Below are 22,908 nucleotides of genomic sequence, written 5' to 3' on the forward strand. Positions count from 1 at the left end.
GCGAGGCCCAGCACTTGGCCAAACCCGCCAGCCAAATCCGGATCACGCCAAGACCACTTTCGGATTTGAAACAAAGTGTTTCCAGGCACGCATACATACGAGGAGAAAGTTTTGAACCCATAGCATATATTTCAAAATATACATTATTTGAAAATTTTATAATTTAAAATATAGAAAAATCTTTTTATTTGAAACATATTAAGATTTTGAACTCTATAATTTCTATAATTTCCTCTCCTCTAATTTTTGATTCAACATTTTGTCCTCTCTTCACAATCCATCTAGCCACTTATTTCCCCATCATCGAGCGAAGCAAGTGACTTGCATATCCAAATGCTAATGGAGGGAAGTATAAGGGATGGGGAAGAGCGAAGAAAGATTATGAGATCTATAGGTAGCACTACAGATACCAAGTGCTGCAGAGAAAAATATATGATCTATATACTGCAAGTGCTCATTTATTGAGAGGTGTAAGAGGTGTAAAATTTTTGCTACAAGCCTCTGACTATCTCTCGTTCGAACCTGAGTTAGCCCTATGAGGTACATGAACAAGGTCTAAGCACATTCTAAGCCCTCGAGAGGCTTGACTAAGTCCCCATCAAAATTCGAGCCTGATTAATGTTATTTTTCAGTAGAAAGCCTGATTAAAACAACGTTTTAAATGGTTCATCATCTTTGCTTTTACGCATGGTTTCATTTTGATTCTATAGAAGTGATTTAATCCCTCTTTGCCCCCGAAAAAATGAACATTTTGGAGTCTCTCATCTATCAAACCATCTTAAAACAATCTTAAGATGTATATACATATGTATGCGCTGTATAAAAAACGGTGATAAATATAAATGACTTGTCTGAATCAAGGAAAAAAAATTAACTTGGCCATGTAAATAGTGATGAGTATATAAAATACTAACCAGTTCATGTCTTTTAATATTATGTATGTGAATATGTACAATATAGCTTACATGGCCCATTGACCCCAATTGCTAGAACCAAGCCTAAACATGTCATAAAGTGTGAGTAAGCCTACCCAAGGGTTCTTGAGCCTGACCAGTCCCAGTTCAGATATAGCTGGGCTGGCAAGGCTTACACTAGGTCGACCCAGCCCATTGAAATGCTCGATTTGCCCCCAAACTCATTTGATCTCAGCTGTTTGGACCCTCAACAGCTATAAATATTAAGTAATATACACAATGGCCGTGCCACCTTTCCAACATAAGAGGAATCTGCCATGCTTGTGCATGAGAATGCGATTATGTGCTGATGTGGCAGCATGCGGTTGGCCATGCATGGGGCTTGGGTGGGCAATTCAGAAGGCAGAGGGTCAAACACTTCCCTGCAACCACAAAGCAAATTAACATGGTCTTAACCAGGCAGGGACTGGGAGTTACTTAGATCGCAAAACTTCAAAAAAAGTAGTTTTATGGAGAATAGATCTTCTCGAGTTTTTGGTAAAACTTGTTTTACAAAGAATTTTGTTTTATGTTTAATATCTGTTTGCACACACACACAGCTAAATGATCCTTCTTCCCCCATATTTTGTTTCTGAGAAATGGTGGCTCTCAACTTGTAATAGAATAGGCATATGAAAAAGCTTAGAATCATGAAACTTGTTTTGATTAAGCTGACAGGTCATAAAGTCTTTCATACAGAATCATGATTTAAGCTTACCAGTCTTACTAAAACTCATATACGGCCTAAGAAAAGTGTACTGATTGAGATATATACTTGATATGTTCAGCTCTGCAAAGAATACATCCCATTTGGCTGACTCAGATAACTCTTCTTCTGTAAAGAACAGGGCTAAGAATTTGCATTGATAAAAACTTTATTGTATCTCTTTTGGTACTGCAAAGGATCTTTCTACATTACTTGAAAAAATAAAAAACGAACAGTGAAAACAAATTACATGAAATAGCTAGCATCAGACCGAAATTCACCATCTTTATCCTCAACCATGCCAAACAGAGCCACCACACTGCATCCAAATGTCACAGAGATTCAAACTCAAGACTGCTTCCCAAGGAGGCAGGGGGTAAAAACAAGTCACAGAGTTGCTGACATCATATACACTTCCAATGTGAAAGCTGGATCCAAGACATCTAAATGATGATTAAGCCACCAACAACGAAGTGATCGTAGCCGAGAGGGGTTGCCACTTTGGATTTTATTGTACCGTTCTAGAGTAAATACACTCATGAGAATCAGAAAATAAAAAAAATACAAAAAGCAGAAGAGATATCTATCGCAGCAGTTCGCAGCACTATTTGCTTCCCATAATTGAACTCATGTTTCAATTACGAGATTCTCTTTTCACGGCATGCTCACCTGAAATTTAGTTGGTAAGTGTCTATCTATGATGAACTTGCATGCATGACCAAATAGATACGCAAAATCTGGACTCAACATAATCATCAGATAGGTGTATTACATCAGAATGACAATGTGACTGTCTCAAGATTATCTTCCTTAGAAATTGAGACAAAAGGATGACATGTACATGCAATCTATCGCCCCTCAAATGACTTCATATCTAATGAAACTACGCTAAGAAATTAGAAGGCAGAAAAATTTGTGGGTTAATAGCTCTATACTAAGTAATGAAACACAAAAACAGGTCTCGGATAATAGATCGGATCTAGCTACATGATGCAGGAAGACAAGATAGATTCAAGAATGAGTCTCTGTTTCAATGTTTTTATAACTGGATGGACAGAAAGTGGCAAAGGAATTGATATAGAAGAATTAGAGCTTCAGGTGCACGTTACAGATGCTAAAATGCTTAGACAAGGGATATATTTAGTGTTTGTAAAGTTTCAATGGCGTATGGTTTGCTGATGACCTGGTGTTTTCAGATATACCTGGGTTTTAGCTGAAAGTGAACTAGAAAATGATCTAACTTGAGGGTTCTCGGCCTAATAATATAACCAAATTGGTGAATCAGCTTTATTAGTCACCATCACATCCATCCAGCTCATATCCTTCTCTAATCATGCATCATGCACCTATACCTCGTCAAGCACCAATTAGAACACACCCTTCGATTCATATAATTGGCATAGGGCCTCATTCTTCTTTCATTATTCCAATCAGCAAAACAATCATTGCATTAATCATTATCATATGCACATATAATATATATGAGTCTATCATGCCTCTCACATCTCATGCCACTTTCATACATATGGAGCTACGTTCCCTCAAAGAAGCAACCACATTACATGGTCCATATTCATGATTAAACAAATATTAAAGCTCAATTATTTGTTTAGTTATTTAGTTTTTGGCCATGGAAAGATTATCTTGACATCGTGTACCAATTAGCTAGCTAACAATGATCACAAGGTTTATTGACACTGTAGGCGCAAGCCCCACCCCAACCCCACACTCCAAAAAAAAAAAATGTTAGATACTATTTCTAATCTCATAAGATCTCTATGAAATTTGTATTATAATGTGATTGTATCTTCTCCTTGTATGTCTCAATTCATAAACATGTGTCTTTTCTTTGTTTTGATCATGAGAATATGGTCTTTCCTTAACAATGGCTGCATTAATTTTGAACAAATTAAATCGTCTCTGCCTCGAACTCTTCGAGTTGCGTAACTAGTACAAACATTCAGTTTCATACGTGATAAAGACTTTTTTTCTAGGGTTGGAGAGGCGTGGAGGGAAGGAGAAGGCTTATAGTCGTATGTAATAAGATCAATGCTACATTTGGTTATGCAAAAATCCTCCAAATTAATGAATTTATTTCTTAAATTTTAAGTCAAAAGAAGTAGAAAACGACTCTTAAATGCTATTGCTAGCACCGTAACAGGAAGAAATGAATAAACATGTGTTATTATGTGAGCATAAATTTCTCTTATTGTTTCTTCACTTGATTCTAAATGAATGTGTTTAGCTAATAAGAGAGTTGGAAGGCGCCATCACCCATGCAGATATTTTCTTAATGATTGATGGTTCCAAGCTTCCTTTTGTGGTCTTACCACAAGGTTTCATCAATCAAATTGTATTCCCTATCACTATAATTGATGGAAGGGCATTTGTTCAAAGTAATTTTATTTTTTATTTGTATTGAGCAAGCTGGAATTTGTGTCTTATATATCTAGTTAATTAAGGTTGGGGTAACATTAATGATCTGGTTCCAAGTCCCGCCTTCCCTCAATTTTTACTTTGATCCTAGTTCTCAAATATGTGTCCAGGGAATCCATATAAACCAACTTATTCTATCACCTATTTACATTAATCAAACACGAAACCATAAAAAAGATATATTGGTTTATGTCAAAGTCCAATAGGTACATTATATATAGGTTCCAAAAGTTACAGTGTGCTTTAGCAAGGCAGAAGTGATAATATAAACTAATGCAATTTGATCTAGGCTCTAATTCAAGATGAGCCTTCAATACAACCATGGGATATATTTTATGGTGGTTGCGATAAACTTAAACCATAGTAGAGATAAAGCCCATCTTAGTCTTCGTAACTAACTCTGATACTACCTCTGATAGGTGAGGCACATTATAAAAGAATATAAACCAACTTATTCTATCACCTATTTACATTAATCAAATAGGAAACCATAAAAAAGGTATACTGTTTTATGTCAAAGTCTAATAGGTACATTATATATAGGTTCCAAAAGGTACAATGTGTTTTAGCAAGGCAGAAGTGATAATATAAGCTGATGCAATTTGATGCAGACTCTGATTCAAGACAAGCTTGCAATACAATGATGGGATATATTTTATGGTGGTTGCGATAAAGTTAAATCATAGTAGAGATAATGCTCATCTTGGTCTCCATAACTGACTATGATACTACTTTTGATGGGTGAGGCACATTCCAAATTTATCTGAGAGTGCTTGTGAGGTCCTCCTCATCGAGAATACTTAGAGTTGGATTTTTGGAATAACAAGATGCTGCTCGTGGCCAGCAAGGAGCAGATTCGATTCCAAAGATCACGATGGCATTAATAATAGCTCCATCTTCATATAAGTTTTTTTGCCCCACAAAGAGATCTTCTTCAAAAGAAATGTTTGCGCATGAGAAGGTATTCTTGTTCGTGACCCTCATCACACTCAATCTTTGTTTGTTTTTATTCCACGCCAAATGAGACCCACCATCATCATTCTTGTGGTTACAATCAGATTGTTTCCAGATATCACGATAGCATCAATAGCTTCATAAGTTCTATTGTCCCATATCTGCGCATGAGAAGGTATTCCTCTTCCTGACCCTCAACACACTCAGTCTTTGAGTCTGTCTTTATTCCATGCCGGGTCTTTATTCCATGCCAAGCCGGACCCATCACCTTCCGTAAAGGTGGTCCATAACATGCATTCATTTGAAACTTGTCATGATCTGCATGCATTGTAAATATGGCTTTGCTATTTCACCCTCCTCTCGAACACGGTTCTAGCTAGTGTAATGCGTTGAAGTTGATTTTCCCCATGTTGAGAAGCCAGATGCGATTTTATGGGAAAAAAAACATGCATACGATTTGTTACAAGAATATATATAGCGATCACTTGAAGGTTCATGCGATCCAAGAGAATATTTTTTATTGTTACAACCGATGGCTCGTACAATTATGGGTCCGACGCGAAACATGGATCCATATATACATACATACATATATATATATATATATATATATATATATATTATATATATATATATATATATATATATATATGGGGATTGATAACCTACTCTCTGTTATGGTAGGTTATCAATCTACCCATTTTTCATTGGACAAAAAATACTCTTACGTTTTATAACTCTTAAGGGTATTTATGTCTTTTTACAATCCCACATTAATTCACCCTCTCAACCCCCTAGTTAATACTCTCTTCCTCTCTCTCTCATACATACATACATACATATAAATATATATATATACATATATATATGTATATATGTATATATATATACATGTATATATATAGATGTATGTATATATATAGATAGATATACGTATGTATATATACATATGTATATGCATATATATATATACACACACACATATATGCCCATGTATACATATACATATATGTGTGTGTGTGTATGCATACATATACATATATGTGTACATATATATATATATATATATATATATATATATATATATATATATATACATATATATGTGTATATATATATATATGTATACACATATATGTATACACATATATGTATACTGGGGAGAGAGAGAGAGAGAGAGGGAGAGTATTAATTAGGAGGTTGAGAGGGTGAGTTAATGTGGGAGTGTAAAAAGACATAAAATACCCTTAAGAGTTATAAAAATTAAGGGTATTTTTTGTCTACGGAAAAATGGGTAGATTGATAACCTACCATAACAGAGAGTAGGTTATCAATCCCCTATATATATATATGGGTTGGGTCGAGTCATTTTGAATCAGTTTTTTGTTTATATATAGATATATATATATATATATATATATATATATATATCCATATCTATATATAAATACACACATACATATACTTATATACATATTTATTTGTTTTAATTTGATCCGAACTTTGATTCAAGATGAACCTCCAATATCGTGATGGGATATATTTTGTGGTAGTTGCGATAAAATTAAACTATATGTAACCATCGTGGAGATAATGCTGATCTCAGTCTCCGCAACTGACTCTGATTCTTCATCAGGAATACTTAGATTTTTGGAAAACCAAGGTGTTACTTGTGGCCGACAAGAAGAACATTTGGATTTTCTTCTTGTGGTTGCAACCAGACTAGTTCTAGAGATCGCGATGGCATCAATGGCTTATCTTCATGTAAGCTTTGTTGCCCCATAAAGAGATCTTATATTCTTATTCAACGAAATGTTTGCGCATAAGAAGGTATTCTTGTTCTTAACCCTCATCACACTCAATCTTCGTCTTTTTTCTATTCCATGCCAAACCGGACCCGCCTATCTTCATTCTTGTGATTACAGACAGACTGGTTTCCGATATGACGACCGCATCAATGGCTTCACCTTCACGTTATAAGTGAGTTCTTCTCGAAAAGAAATATCTGCGCATGGGAATGTATTCTCGTTCTTGACCCTCATCACACTCAATCTTTGAGTCTGTTTTTATTCCATGCCAAATCGGACCCACCACCTTCCATAAACGTAGTCCATAACATGCATTCGTTTGAAACTTGTCATGCATGCACTACATGCATGGTAAACATGGCTTTGCTATTTCACCTTTTTGTCTAGCTAGAACATGGTTCTAGTGTAATGTGTTTAAAGTTGGTTCTCTGTGTGTTGAGAAGCCATGCTAACATGAAGATATTTTCAGACAAATGGTATGCTAATTATACCGTTAATAAACACACTCTTGGCATCATTCTACTCTCAACCTTATGTAACAAAATCAAGATAGAGATCTAAGGCAGCATATTTTTAAGACAAGACTTCTTCATGGTTTTTTATAAATCGACAAATTGCTATCATTAAAAAATGTCATTGCTTGCATAAATTTGCTTAAAAAGTGAAAATATTTGTAGAAAGAAAATTAACGATCATAGTTGTAGCAGTTGTCATTTGCCATCATGATAGAAAAGAATTCACCACAGTAAAAGGTTGCTATGTGCAGGAGGTGGCTTAACCAGCATAGATGTAGCATTAGGTAGCAGTGTGCACCCACTCAAAGAGGTGTTGAAGCCACTGGGTCCAAGCTTCCGAGGAGTGGGACAAAATCCCATACCATGTTCCCTGTAATCACAACCCTTTATCCGAAGTCCATGTACTTCCTGGTGGCAGATCACATGCCCATGCCTCTTGTACAGGATATAGCTGTCCCTCGCGACCCTCCAAACCGAAAAATAGGCCAAAGAAGCCAGAATGGATTCAGAGATGGTCTTTGTACTCTCTCTCTCTCGTATTCCCCACAAGGGACAAAGATTTAGGTCTGGTGTTACAATCCATGCACAGCCGCAGGATCTCGTCACGTTTGAGGCCTTGTTTTGGCTTCTAATAAATTGTGGGAATCCAAAGCTTTTTTTTTGTTTTTTTTTGATGAAAAGAATGTATCATACCAAAAAAAAAATAAGAATAATAAGTTTCGAAATGCATCAGGTGGTCCTCCTCTTCTTTAGCCATAGAGTCTTTCTACAATGGTTAGCCATATAGAATGCTATCCAATCTGCTATTCCGTTAGCTTTGCGATATGCATGCTTAGTCTGCAAGGTCATTTCATTCTTCATCATCCCCTGAATATCTTTAAAGTGGGTGGTAATCGCTCATTTTTTTGGATTCTGACAGTAGCCTAAACCCAATTTTTGGAAATGATTGATATTTGAAGCCTTTGTTAGCTCCCATTTGCAGAATGGGACGAAATATGGGACACGTGTCGCCATGAGAAGCGCATGGTAGCCGTACGCTGTGGAGCCCCGAACAGCGACGTCCCATGGTGGCGTAGATAACGAGGGTCCGATCTGGGTCCGACGAGCCCAACCGGGGCCTAAAAAGGCCGTAATCCACATTTTTTCCACGTGGCCTCTCCCGCGCCGCTCGATCGAGGCCGGGCCGTCGGGCCAACCACGAAGTCTGGCTCTTGCCTGTAACACTGCAGGCGACCGGCTTTCTGCCATGCTCATTAAATGGACAACTTTTGTAGCAAGATTACAAAAGGACCCATTCACCAACTCAAACGTGGGTTCGGCCACCAAGGTTTTCTGACAGCTGTTATAACATTAAAGTAGCGGACAGGTTACACGTTCCACTGTGCTGAGATGCGAAGTACAGATGGTGTATTTTAGCAAAAAAAAAAAGTACAGATGGTGTCATGGTGATGATCGCCCGGGTTGATCATCCAGTTTTGGTTAACACTAGATAATAATGGCGAAAAAAATCTTAATGATAGCATAGCATCCAATGTGGGAAAATACGAGACGGCAAACCGACCCCATAATTTTAAACATGAACCAAGTTGAACAATTTTAGCTCTATTCGAGAAATCGCTTACTGAGGAGAATCATCAACACGCATAGATCAGAATTGATAGTTCTAACAATCGACAACTCTGACAGTCCGCAGTCATGGCAGCTCCACACTTCGCGTCGAACCTGCATCGCACTCAGCCCAGGCGGACTGATCCTTGCATCGAGACCGTACCATCGGCCTATTGCCTGACATCATGCACGTCACATCGGCCTAGATAATGATAAGACTGGATCCATGAAACTTGAGGTATACGCATAATAAGCATTCATCATCACTTATAAAGGCCATGCTTTGCTGAAATCTCTCTTTTTTATACTGGTACTTCAGTATTATGACCTAGGCATCGGAGGGTTTCTCATTGAAACTCTCTGACGAGTAGACTTCTTGCAGGCCAGCAAGTGGAGGAAAAATTAATATTTATTATTTTATATTATTATAATATTATTATAGCAATCTATTCTGATTCTAAAACGAAAAAGTTAGAGAAAGTGGATGATTGGTTAAACAAGAGAAGAGGCCGTGAGTGACACCATGATGAGCTTGTATATATATTCAATTAAATCTTGACCGCCACAACAACATGAAGTGTATAAAGTAATATTATTGGCCGGAACTTTACAACTTTTTGGACGTACTCATGGAAATACGGCGACAGCTATAGGATACTGAAGCTAATCCATCTAATCTTGAATGGATGATGCCCCTCTTCTTCAAAGGCTATCACGAACATCTAACCAAGAGGCCGACGCTTGCTTATGTGATCTTGTTGTTGGCTAGGCAGGTTTCAAGCACAGATTCCTTGTGGTATATAATTTGGATTATTGTTGTGCGGTATTTGATGATTGCCGTCAGAAAATCGATGTGAAACTAAATACACGCCTGCAGATTCGTACATATTCTTTTTCGTTTAAGTTCTGACGTCCTCGTCAGGCTAAAGATTCAAATACATTCAAATCTAATTACAAACGCCACGATCGGCCCGAAGTCAGCTCTAATAAATCCACCTACAGTGTTCCCTAATTTAATTATATAGGTTATGGGCCGGATCTGTTCTGATATTATTTGTAACAATCCAGAAATCTCATCTAAAATAGCTAGTCGGAAAGTATTATTTGCGTTATATAAGCACCCAATATCCATCTAACGAATAATCAATACATGACTAAACATATGCTCATATGATCCTCACAATATATGATGCAAATAAGATGATTTTATATATTATATATGATGCTCGATAGTTATCCATTTTAATGATGGCCATGGTGCTAACCACGCACCGGAGAGTATTCCGAACTGGTTTTCTTTTACCCGCCAAAAGTGACCGTTGGGCTTTGTGAAGCTGGGATTGTTGGATGCCGTATCTCCCTCTCGTTCGCATCCAATGAGAAGCATGATGATGATGAGCTCCCATTCGCCTATCATCACATGGTGTCGCTGTCACGGGGCCCCCATTCTCCCCCACCTCTTCGTTTCTCTCATTATACAATTAATATGAATAACGTACGTTTTGACACTATACAAAACTATAGCATACACTCATACAGCCAACGTTATTATTATTATTATTATTATTATTATTATTATTATTATTATTATTTTCAAAGAAGCCTCTCCCATCCCTCCATATATATACCCCTCTCCCTCCCACGTTCCATGCCAAGAGAAGAGGAGAGCCCTCCAGAGGAAAGTAGAGAGAGAGAGAGGATGGTGAAGGACATGAGCGTGGAGGGGGAGGACCAGGCGGTGAAGGACTACGAGGACCCGCCGCCGAAGCCACTACTGGGGGTGGAGGAACTCTGGAAGTGGGCGCTCTACCGCGCCCTGATCGCCGAGTTCGTCGCCACCCTCCTCTTCCTCTACGTCACGATTGCTGCCGTCATCGGCTACAAGCGGCAATCGCAAGCCAACCAATGCAACGGTATCGGCTTCCTCGGCGTTGCATGGTCCTTCGGCGGCATGATCTTCATCCTCGTCTATTGCACCGCCGGCATCTCCGGTCCATCTCTCACCCCTCTGCATCACTACTTGATTTCATCTCGAACTTTGTCAACTTAATCTTCTTCTTCTTCTACTAGGTGGTCACATTAATCCGGCAGTGACGTTTGGGATGTTCTTGGCGAGGAAGGCGTCATTGATCCGAGGGGTTCTCTTCATGGTGGCTCAGTGTCTGGGGGCCATTTGTGGGGTGGGATTGGTGAAGGCATTCATGAAGCACTCCTATAACTCTCTTGGTGGTGGGGCAAACGTGGTGGCGCCGGGGTACTCCAAGGGCAGCGCCCTCGGCGCCGAGATCGTCGGCACCTTCATCCTCGTCTACACCGTCTTCTCCGCCACCGACCCAAAGCTCAAGGCCCACGATAGGCACGTTCCGGTCTGTATCTACTGCTACTCTAGTAGTTAACCAGTGTACTCATGGATGATTTCTTTATTGAAAAGATTGTGCTTTGTAGGTTTTGGCGCCTCTATCGATCGGGTTTTCCGTGTTCATGGTGCATTTAGCTACGATCCCGATCACAGGGACCGGCATTAATCCGGCGAGGAGCTTCGGTACGGCAGTTATATACAACCAGCGCAAGGCCTGGAGTGATCATGTATGTGATTTGAGTCCACACTCAAGACGGATTGCATTTAGTTCCGGAATAAATCTGGCAATAAACCTTATTCCTGCCAATTGCATTTTAAAAAGACAGGATCATAAATAAGAAAAAATTATTCCAGTCACACCGTACTTATTCTTGAAATAACAATTACAAGGGGAGTTTGGAATTAATAACTTCGTTCTTAGAACGAGACCTTCTTTTATTCCTGCCCCCATTTTTATGGATAAAAACATCACTAGCCAAGAGATATTTCAGATTTCAGAATGAATAACTATTTCTATTCCACTTTTTATTGCTCCCTGTATAACATTATGTTTTGGATTGTGATGGTGAGCAGTGGATATTTTGGGTGGGACCGATGGTGGGAGCGGCGGCCGCGGCGGCGTACCACCAGTACGTGATAAGGGCTAACGAGCGCAGCAACGCTCACAACTGACCTCTGCCTCCTCCTTTATCCTGTTCTTCTTTGGTTGTAGACGTGACTGTGAACATTATGTTGTGGGGTGTGGGGGTTCGAGTGCTTTTCTTTGTGTCATTTCGTGTTCTCTCTTTATTTATTGTGCAAGAAGGATGATGTGTGGTATTTGTTTCATTCAGTGGCGGGATTGTGGTCCTAATCAGACTATGTACTGCTTTAATTATAATATATTGTGATTTTTAACGTGCTTTTCAGACCTTTACAAGCTTTACATCTCGTGATATTGTGCAATAAAGTATTGAAGGGAGGGGAGTTTCATCTTGCTGAACGTTCCCAGACTACAAGCCAACAACTGCGAACCATTCCTTTTTTCTTTCTAGCTTTACCAACTTCTAATTAAGACCTATTCTCGAGGTAATCGTCATCTTCTTCTTTGTTCTGTTTGGAGGCAGGGAATGGGACTACTGGTGTTGGGTCCTACAACCCTAGCTTCAAGTAGTGGATGGGAAGTGGGCGTGAAGTGGGGACGGGACAGTGGAGGAGTTAAAAAACGGTGGTGAGTGTTGTTTTTATTTTGCTTGGAGATGGTGAAGGGCGCGAGATTTTATTTTGGTAACCAGAGTTTGTGATTCTCTCATGCCTGCAAAATTTGAGTTCCTCCATGCAGAGATTTGGTTGGATCTTATTTACTTCGCAGGATCTTATGCGATGGAAGATGATTAGTTTTTGTGCACAAAATGGTGACTTTGAAACAATTTCTGCAATTACTAGGTAATGATCTAGCATTAGATACGCGGATACATGAGAAGAAAGAGAAGATGAAAGGAGAGGGAGGACAGGGAGGAAAGCAAAGTGGAGAATGGCAATTTTTTTTTAAAAAAAATAATGTATATGTGCGCATGCGTAGGGGCGCGTTGATTGCATTCAGATTCGATAGATTGTATAATTGTTTCTTAATAGCAATTTGATATGTAACCCACTCACTAATAGCCATTATTCTGAAATAGATCGCATTATTCTAGAGGAGGACTCTAAAATAGTTATCTCCTGAATTTTAGCAGAAGATCAAATTCTCAATCATTCCTCGATAACAAAAACTTCGGAGACTAAAAAGCAAATATCACCTCTTATTTTATCAAGCATGTTTTTTAAAGAGGAGCGGCGGACTGGATGGCCTTCTGTGTTGCTGACTATGGTAGCTCAATACTTTTTGATGTCGTCTTCAGCATTACTCACCTATTTTTGGGATACCATTTTAACTAGTGCGCGTGGTTGCATTTGTTCTAGAACTCTCTAAAGTATTAAAAAAAAAAAGCAATGCAAAAAATAGTAATATGATATTTTATTGCAACTCTGCCCAATAAGTTTACTCTCCTTTTTTAGCTGTTTTGTAAAGCAATCTCTGCTATACGCTATACGTATATGTATATGTATGCATACTTAAGGGTCGGTTTGAGAGGTGCAAATTAAGATTGATACCATCTATACCATATCTGATGAGCCTTTATAAAGATACCCAGACCTTTTTCTTCCAATTACCATGCAGAACAATTTAGATCATGCATATAAGAATTTCTTTCATTTCCTGATATATTTTCTTGCCTTCTGTTGGATCTACACTATTGTTGCATCGAATACATTCCTCCAACGGTCCAAATTGTATCATCCTTGTACAAAATTGTAAGAACCCAGTAATGAAGTAAGCATGACATGCCATGTATTTATTTAGGCGTATTTGGTTAGACCGTGACATAAAATTGCCTAAGCAACCTTAAAAGAAACAACATTTTTTTAATTAATTTTCAAAAAGGAAATATTTGCTGAATTAACTAGTTCAATCAAGAAATACGAAGAAATCTTCAACATTATTCATACAGTATTGATGCGAAAGGAACAGAATAATGTGATAGGCCTAAATCGACTATGCCCCTCTGGAGATGGCGGATATGTGGTCCTTTCGAGTCCAAATCAATAAAAGGAACATCTAAATCGCAAGATTTACACACATTGAAATAAAGATCTATTATCAACAAAAAAAAATCTAGAAATTTAAATATTCCATATTTTGATGGTCTTTAATCTGTAGATCATGTGCATATATAAATAGCCACTTTCCAATACGCTACTATGCTAAATATTATGGTAAGTATCTAAATTTGAGAATCTACCTTATTGAGTTCATGATCTACACATGTTAGAACATATATTAATTTAAAAATCAACGTATTTTACTGTTTAATATAGTAAAATATAATCTGACTTTAACTATTCATTTGGAAACATATACGCTGGGACCACTCCATCCTGTGGAACTTGTCTCCAGTTCAAAGGTGGTATGCTTGTTCTATTATCTATTTTGATATAATTAACATGATCACTAACAACACTAAAAGAATTCCATGAGATATGGTATCCTAGTCTATGATGCTTGTTCACCTACTGGTGAGTATATACCCTCTCATGGATGGGCTGCTGCTGTTCCAAAGCACAAGCCCAAAATGGTGCAGCTTTGTTTCCCTGGGTCTGCTTCAAAAAAATTCCCATGTAGCGAATATGATTTCAACACCCATAGGACATGTGATACTCTAGAGGGAGCTCCCTTCTTCCATTCCCTTGTACTCTCTTCGGGGGTACCCTCAATCTCTTAATTTAACTATCAGTTAGGCCTTCAAGTCTATCATTTATCTTTTAATCTTTTGCTGTCACAACTGAGGACCTTCACCCACAAAAAATCTTATCGGGAAGATATTATTTAGATTCATTGGTCCTGTATAAATATCTAAGAAGCCATTTGTAACGATCTATGGCTGCATCTATAAAAAAATTAACCAAATGATGTTATTTTGGATTCTTTAGCCTTTTATAACCTACTCGGTGGCATAGCCGATGATAAAATTAAATATATATCTACACAGATCCTCACACTATAGGGTGGTTCAACATGATAAGAAGTCCATTAAGATGGAGGGCTGCCGGGAGGGCTAATTTTGGCTTGAAGGGGCAGCGATTCAAGTGGATAGAATATGAGGATAAAAGAGGCACCGCCTGAAGAATCTTGTTGTTGAGTGGAAGTGGAGGAAGAAGCTCAATGATCCGCTTTATGTTTTATGATCGTTAGTTCCAAACATGACCAAAGTTGTTATCCTCCTTTTCTCTATTCTTCTTACTTAACACTACCCTCCTTCGTTCTTTTTATAATATATATGTAGGTTTTTTATGATGGTAAGATGGATTAGGCTTTGATACTTAGAGAAGCAAGAGAGCATGTATGGAGTCGCAGAAGCAAGTGAAGGATCTGTAGACAAGCTCGAGGGCAATGGATGTAAGCAAGACGGAGGCAACAACAATAGCAACTGCCAAAAGGAGGTTCCAAATCAGACTTCTTCCCTTCTTCCATATCCGTATAAAAGTTTAGACATGGCTATTGATATAAGTTAAAAAATGAGGGAAAAAAACTTTAGACATGTACATGAGGTTAAAACTATGTGACTATACTTGTCACAATCAAAGAATCTCATCCAACAAGGCTAATTAGAAGGGTGTTATTTAAGTTTTTTGGCTTTATATAAGTATCTAAGAACTATCTAGTGCATAGCCGATGTGGGACTAAACGTGCAGCCGCACAAATCCGCACATATTTCTTCTATTTAAGCTCTGGTATGTTTACCAAGCTAAGAGTTCAGTTTTATTCAAAATCTAGATTACAAGTACCTTACCCACGATTAGTATGTAGTCAATCTCCATGAATTCGTTGTTCTAGTGTCCCTACAATCCATATAAACTATGGACCCGAATCCCGCTCTAAATACCATTTTGGTTGTTACTGGGGCAGGATCTCATCCCAAAAATGGCTTGCCTGGAAGGCTGTTATTTGTGGTCCTCTGGTCCTGGTATACAGTACTTATGATTTATCCATTCTAATAGTCGATGTGCGGGACTAAAATATATTATCCGCATAGATCCTCATAAGTACTTTCATGTTATTTTGGTTCTTAAAAAATATCATCATAATATCTTCCAGTCCCCACCAGGTTTTTTACAAAATTTGGAATCATTTATGTGTAAATGGCTTCCTTGTATGACTGTATCAGAATGTTAACTTCTTTTTTTTTTTAGACTTTCTGGTGGGTATGTTTGGTTAGTGTATCTTTGTGACCTCTCTCAAGCTTTTCTTTTCCCGCTGCTTTTGGCTCCCATTGTAAGTTTTTCCTTTCCCTCTTATGTGTGACGAATCAAACCCAATCTTGTTTCATTGAAAACCCCAGAGGGTTCTTTGGCATTAAACCATATTTTAAGGTATTTATGTTCCATTTTTCACCTGTGATATGAACTATGTAAGTATTCAATCAATCTTCACTCAATTATGCACCATGAACCATTGATGGCACCATGAGGTATCCATTAGAATGAGTTTTTTGAACAATTACACTTAGAAAGTGACAAAACAATCAATTGTTAATGGAAAAAGAAAAATGAAGAAAACTTAAGTCAGTAATCATATGAACACTTACTTGTAGATTAATATTTTGCATGCTCTAGATTCTGACGAAATTGCATTGCCCTCACTGCTATTTTGGAAACTATATGATGAAAATTATATCCTTAACACGAGGAGTTTGCAAGATCCATAGATCAGTGTTTTTTAGAAGCTAATGAGTTGAAATAAATGGCTTGCCGGCTATCTTGATCTGGCTCGAAAAAAAGTCTCAACATTAGAAGATGAAACCCATGCTGATCTGAAACTCATATCTCATGTATCAACCTCTAGAATGACAGAACTAAGAAGAGGTCATTTAGTCCCACATCGGGTGTGGGAGAACGGTATTATAGAATGCTGCGAAACTGCCTATAAAGGAGTGTACAGGGCCGTTTATTGGTCATACCTTTCTCGGGCCTTTTGGCTAAGATCAAGTGTAGGTATCTGTTCTTATCAGTTTAATATCTGATACGTGGGGCCATTGGGTCCACCCATGAATAATTAAATTTAATTTTTGTGGGGAAGGGTCCGTTCACAGTGGCTTGCCACTGGGGCCCTGTTGTCGCCCAATGCGTTGCACTACCGCACGGGACTGGCGCGCCCCTACCAAAACTTGAATCTAAACTTTTCACCTTTTCCTTTTCTTTCCCCTTTTTTTTTTTTTTTTTTTTTTTTTTTTTTTTTGTGGTAAAAATGGCATTCATAAACCTAACTCGAGTACATCTAGCCAAGCCAAAATAAAGAGTTAGAGTAATCTAGCCATATCAAAAGAGAGTAAAGAGAACAACGGGTGGGACTAACAGCTACGATCCAAGAGAAACCCCCCGAATGCCGGCAACATTGGAGCGATCCAGTCACTGCTCTGTTCGCCTCCGAATACACATGTATAGCATGAAAGCACCCACTCCTGAGCTAGTCCCTATCCAAGGATGAGTGGATGGCAATCACCGTACCTATCCACCCCAGAACCAGTCGACACCACCGAAGAGTCTCCCTCGAAGCACCGAGCACCCGAGAACCCTCTCGCAAAATATAAGCCCTCCCAAGCAGCACGCAGCTCGCCCCGACAACGGAGTCCTGAAATGCTACGACCCCCACGCTATAGTCATCCCCACAGTCTATGATCACAAATCCCACACTCCAGACACCATCCACCGACTGACTACCATCAAAATTCACCTTGAGATGACCATTATCGTGCACCGTGCAGTGTGGGTCAAACTATAGCCACTGATCCTGATAGAGTGACGGAGAGCAGAATAATTCTAGCCGTTGATCGTGCAAGGTGCTATAGCCAAAGGTGATCCCCGCGCTCTCTCATAGCAGACGTGCTTAGAGATTCCCGTGCGGATGTAAATCCGCATAGGAAAAGATGAGGTGTGCACCGAGTATACATGCGTAATGTGCGGACGCGCATGAAATTTCTACGATGAGCAAATCCGCATAGAAAAATAACGCGGACATCTCCCTCGAAATGGAGCTTAATATCGTGGAGCAATCACGGTATGCCGCCGCGTGAGCCAGCGCTCAGCTTCCCCGTTCCCGACCACTTCGCTACCACCATCAATGCCCGACGACGGCCAACTCTCGCTCAAGATTGAGAGGAATCAGGTCCATTTTTCGTACTCTCGTTTTTTTTAATTATGATATTATTCCAATTTTTTTCTCGAGAGATACAGTAGAAATATATATATATATATATATAATATACATATAATAATACTATATACAATACATATAACATATAACATATATATATACATATACATATATAATACAATATATATATATAAATACATATAATATATACATTGGCTACCACAACACAAGCGAAATTCTATTTTGAGGGCAAAGATTATTACCTCGCCGACCATGACTTCAATTCTCCTTTGCAAGAGTTATGGTTTGATTCTTTCATCGATTTTTTAAAAAAAAATTATGATATTATTTCTATCATTTTTTCTTAGAGATAGAGCAGAAATCTATTTGAGGACAAAAGATATATTACGGCTTAATTCTCTTTGCAAGGTTAGATTGGATTCGTCTATCTTTTTTAAAAAAAATATAATATATAATTATAAATTATATAATATAATATAAATATATAATATATATATATTTGGAGATAGAGCGGAAATGTTGTTTGAGGCAAAAGATTTGCCTTACCGGCCATGCGCTCAATCATCCTTTGTAAGAGTTTATGTGCCTTTGTCCTGTTCCACTATCCAGTGAAGCTATTCCTGGATAAGATGTGATTCTAATATTCTAAACTGGGAACAGGGCCAAGCTTTCCCTAGCATCCATTGCCCAATCAAACCATGCTTGCTTAGCAGATATCAAATTCCTGGAGTAGCGAACTTATTCTCCATATAGCTGTTACTCTTCATCCACTCTGTAGAGTTCGATCACGTTAAACTGACGTGCCGATTGGAGTATTAGGAAACAGGACTTCAATGGATATGATTAGCAGTCCTAAAAACATCTATCTAAAAAAGTAATATTTGGAAATCCTAACTTATATGTCAATGCTGTCCCAAATATAGTTATAATAGGAGCTATGGTGTATTTAATTTTGTGACGACTTCATGAAAAGGCCAGAAGCCTAGAAATATATAACTTTTATAGTAGGGCATTATGCCTTTCGATTAGATTTCTGTAATCGTTTAAGTTTGTTGGTGGAAGCAAAGTTTTCTATGTTCTTACATCTATTGTTGTACGTATGCATTATGATAAAATGTAATATGTCGTGCGGCTTACCTCTGCACACAAGCCATTATAATAATTGGATTAATTCCTTTTTTTTAAGCAAGTGCCTACATCTGACAAGATCTGAGAAATCCACTCATGGGTAAAACCATCCAAACTAGAACATAACCAAAACTACATCAAGTAGAAAGCTCATTGACGCAAGGCACAATGGCTCAAGTCAAATGGAGAAGAGAAATGCATGATGATAAACCAATCGAGACCATTCATCCCTCATAAAAAATTAAGAAGAAGTCACAAGACCAAACCCCGTAAGGCACCACCACCACCACCACCCATCCCTCCGGCCGCATCATTGCTCCCAGACAGCGGCGGCGGCAGCAGCAGCGCGGGGTGCGGCCGAGACTCTCTCCGCTGCTGCACCATCGGGTCGTGCTCGCACTCGCAACGTTGAGAAAATCTCATGCCACCTCTGCAGGCCCTTGATTTGCAAAGGAAATGATAGCTCGTCGCCTCAGCGAGGCTCACGCGATCGCCCGGGCGAGACCTTATGACGCCATTCCAGTCGCAGGACCTATACGCCTCCTCCACCACCTGATACACGTGTGCTGCCCTTAACATACCTGAATCTGGATGCAAAGCAATTGATGCAAGTGTTCAGAAAGAATTTGAGACTAAAGATGAGCTAAAAAGGTTATCATATATGTAGATAGAAGAGAGAAAGAAGAAAAAGAGGGGGGACAATGAGGGGTTGTGACAAGAACATCGCCGACGGTGAATTGTATACTGGGACCAGTAGGTAGTTCTGTCCATAAGTCCATCCTTCCTCGCCGCCGACCGTGTACCCGTTCTCCCGCAGGTAGTAATTGGCTGAGAAAACCAGCAAGAAGTTGCAAAGATGGTGTAATATAAGATGGGATGGATGCCATGGCTAGTGGTGGATGGAAAGGAGGAGGTAGGAAAAGTTATTTATAGCCTGGAGACAATCCAATTCCAATCTAACCCAGCGATGCAGTATTGGATAATAGTGTACTCCGTTAATATAGTTCTCGTAGTGGCAAGCATACAAGGCCTAAAGTCTACGGGTAGCAATTTCTAATGTTATTTATACGTTCCTGCCATCACAACTGGCAAGACAGATTTATGTATTGTGCTCCAGGTCAAACTCATTAGTATATCAAAGGATAAAACTCCCAGTCTGGATTTAAGCATTCTTGGCACCGGGTCTCAGTCAGATCCATGGAAAATTTGGAAAGCTAATCTCAGACGGCCTGAGCTAATGAGCATAGATGAGCTAATGAAGCAGGATCACTGCTAAACAGCCCAGACTATTGCATCATAGTAATTGGTCGGCTCTCTAACCTGAACTGCATCAATCTACCTAACACCTCGAATCAAGCAAGGAAATACATCTATATATCCCCAAACCACAGCTAGTGCAAGCTGAAATTGTCCATGAACCACTTGAATCATCTGAGACAGACCAAAAACAACAAATAGCTCTCCGCTGAGCGCAAGCTTACCCTTGTTGAAACGAATGCGGCGAAGAGGGAATTTGAGTGAGAAACAGCTCTATCAGATAAAGAGCTGCACAATGAGAGTTTAATTACCAGTTAAAATAGCATATGATCATAAGCCATTATAACGATGGATCAATAACAGTAAGACAAAGCGTCATGAGAGTATTGATCTGATAAAAATACAAGGCAATAGTATTTTTACATTCTCAATAATCTTCGAGTTGGAATCACATCCTCAGGAGCTAGCAATGGCCTGATCAGCAAGATATCATCAATCAAGTTCAGGCTCAAAATTTAGACTTGCCAAACAAGCCTAAACTTACAATACTAAAAATTTCAGTTGAGTTTTGATTTAAGCTGATATTTTGGGCCAGTCACATGTGTCAAACTACGAGATGTTGCAACTTTAAGATCCAATTCCTCGGAAGGACTGGGAGGTGCAGGTATCTTAGTCATAACAGCGTTGTGGAAGTCTGTACTGAAACAAAACAATCCAAGTCCTGCTTGCCAGTCATAGCCAACCAAAAATGTAAGAAGAAACAAATAAATCTACCAAGGCATAAACAGCTGAGCCATCAAATGAAGAAGAAAAGAAGAATCGAAGCAATCAATAATGACATTTTTCAGAGGAGGAAATGGAGTCAACCAATTGGAACTAGTCGATGATATCCTAAGCTAACCCACCACCACTAATCAAACCCTCAATGGCCAAATGGAGAAAAAAAAAAAAAGAACTATCAATAAACATCTTAAAACAAAGAAAGCTAGTTGAGCCCAACCAACTAACCCAGTCATAAACGACGGCAACTCCACCACCGTCATCATTTCATCAATAACTCAACAAACACCAAATGGCAATAGCCAAGCCAACACCCACCCATCCCCACCTCTCCGCCCTCGCCGCTGCCCCACTGCCTCCTCAGTGGCGCCGAGCCCACTCGTCCCTTGGCGGCTGCGCTTGCGCTTGCCGCTAAGCCAAACTCATCCCACCCAGCAATGGCCCTGAAGTCGCAGATGAACCAATATCCCTGCCTCTGTAGTCATCGATCATTTCCGCTGTAAGGTCTTCGTGGCCCGACTGGAATCGCATATCTAACGTTCCTCCGTCGCCTGACACACATCATGTGCCCTTTTCATACTTAAAAACTGCATCACAAAAGAACCACTGTTATAAGATCATAAGCTAAAGAAATTTCGTGGAAACATTAAGGATTTATGTGCAGACAACTATATCTAACCTAGAAAACATCGCCGATTGAGAATTGTATTCTCGACCAGGAGAATAGTTTGCCATATCCCACCGACCTCGTCGCCCACCGTGTATCGGTGCTCGACATGCGCCTGGCGACGAGACCCAGAAAGGAAGAGGCAAAGAGGTGCGCAATAGGGAGATAAGAGTCCATGGCTTTTGATGAGGGGGAAAGGAAGTTTGTTGGAAGAGTAGGTGAGCAGCTGTGAAATAAGATTCTCTTAAAGTTACATTAAATTGTTGGTGATGGCCTTAAAAGGTCCAATCTGCCGGCATGCCTGATGAAGAAAGCAACCTCATGCATCGGTCCAAAGTCCAAACATGCCTGGTGGCAAAGTCCGGGCCTTAATCATAAAGACCTTTTCCACTTTTCTGAAGGCTGAAATAATGCTGATCCATGGGAACGACTGTATCCGGAAGTGGATAGATTGGACGATCATCCTCTATCAGAACCCGTAGACTGGTCAGAAGATGGACGAATTTCAGACAGTACATGTTCCGGAAGACGACAGAGCAGAACAGATCGTTCCTTGTGCACGACATTCCGCAGAGATCCTTTGGACGTCCATAATAGATTTACCGTTCCATTGTACTTTTACTTTCTTGTGACGGAGAAGTATCATATTAGAGCTTAAAAAAAAAAAGAGAATGTTATGCCAACTGGTGAGCCCAAATGCATCAACTCCCTGCAATATAAAAAGCTCAACATATAGATGTTGCAGGAAACTTTGTTTGTCTCTTTTCATGCGCACGTTTGATGTTGCATGTGAATTGGATAAATGCAAATGGAAGAAATTCCAAACAAAAAAGAGATAGAGATATTGCTATGCAACAACCCAAAATTCAGTTTATGATAAAACTATGATCAATGCTGCATTAATTTAAATTCCTCATTGGCTCTAGATTTACATCATGGATCTTGTCATTAACCTATAAGATTTATCATAGATTAAATCTAAATAC

At 39.1% G+C, this 22,908-nt stretch overlaps 1 protein-coding gene and 1 non-coding gene across 2 annotated transcripts; both read left to right on the forward strand.

Moving 5' to 3' along the window:
- Positions 1–10,635: 10,635 nt before the first annotated feature.
- LOC103718897 (aquaporin PIP2-7-like) lies at positions 10,636–12,247 on the forward strand. Its single transcript, XM_008807900.4, has 4 exons — positions 10,636–10,971; positions 11,051–11,346; positions 11,426–11,566; positions 11,913–12,247. The coding sequence occupies exons 1-4, from the start codon at positions 10,680–10,682 to the stop codon at positions 12,009–12,011; spliced, it is 828 nt and encodes a 275-aa protein (XP_008806122.1). The 5' UTR covers positions 10,636–10,679; the 3' UTR covers positions 12,012–12,247.
- A 4,625-nt stretch (positions 12,248–16,872) lies between these two features.
- LOC113463516 lies at positions 16,873–17,075 on the forward strand. The gene has a single exon (XR_003387860.2). It is a non-coding gene; the product is annotated as a U2 spliceosomal RNA (small nuclear RNA).
- Positions 17,076–22,908: the final 5,833 nt, after the last annotated feature.

Source organism: Phoenix dactylifera, unplaced genomic scaffold (assembly GCF_009389715.1).
Source record: "Phoenix dactylifera cultivar Barhee BC4 unplaced genomic scaffold, palm_55x_up_171113_PBpolish2nd_filt_p 000254F, whole genome shotgun sequence".
NCBI lineage: Eukaryota > Viridiplantae > Streptophyta > Magnoliopsida > Arecales > Arecaceae > Phoenix > Phoenix dactylifera.

Bases quoted from the DNA above. Each gene is read 5' to 3' on its own strand.
- LOC103718897 (XM_008807900.4), top strand. From the start codon at position 10,680: ATGGTGAAGGACATGAGCGTGGAGGGGGAGGACCAGGCGGTGAAGGAC. The intron at 10,972-11,050 runs GTCCATCTCTCA...TTCTTCTACTAG, and splicing joins TTGCACCGCCGGCATCTCCG to GTGGTCACATTAATCCGGCA. The intron at 11,567-11,912 runs GTATGTGATTTG...GATGGTGAGCAG, and splicing joins GCAAGGCCTGGAGTGATCAT to TGGATATTTTGGGTGGGACC.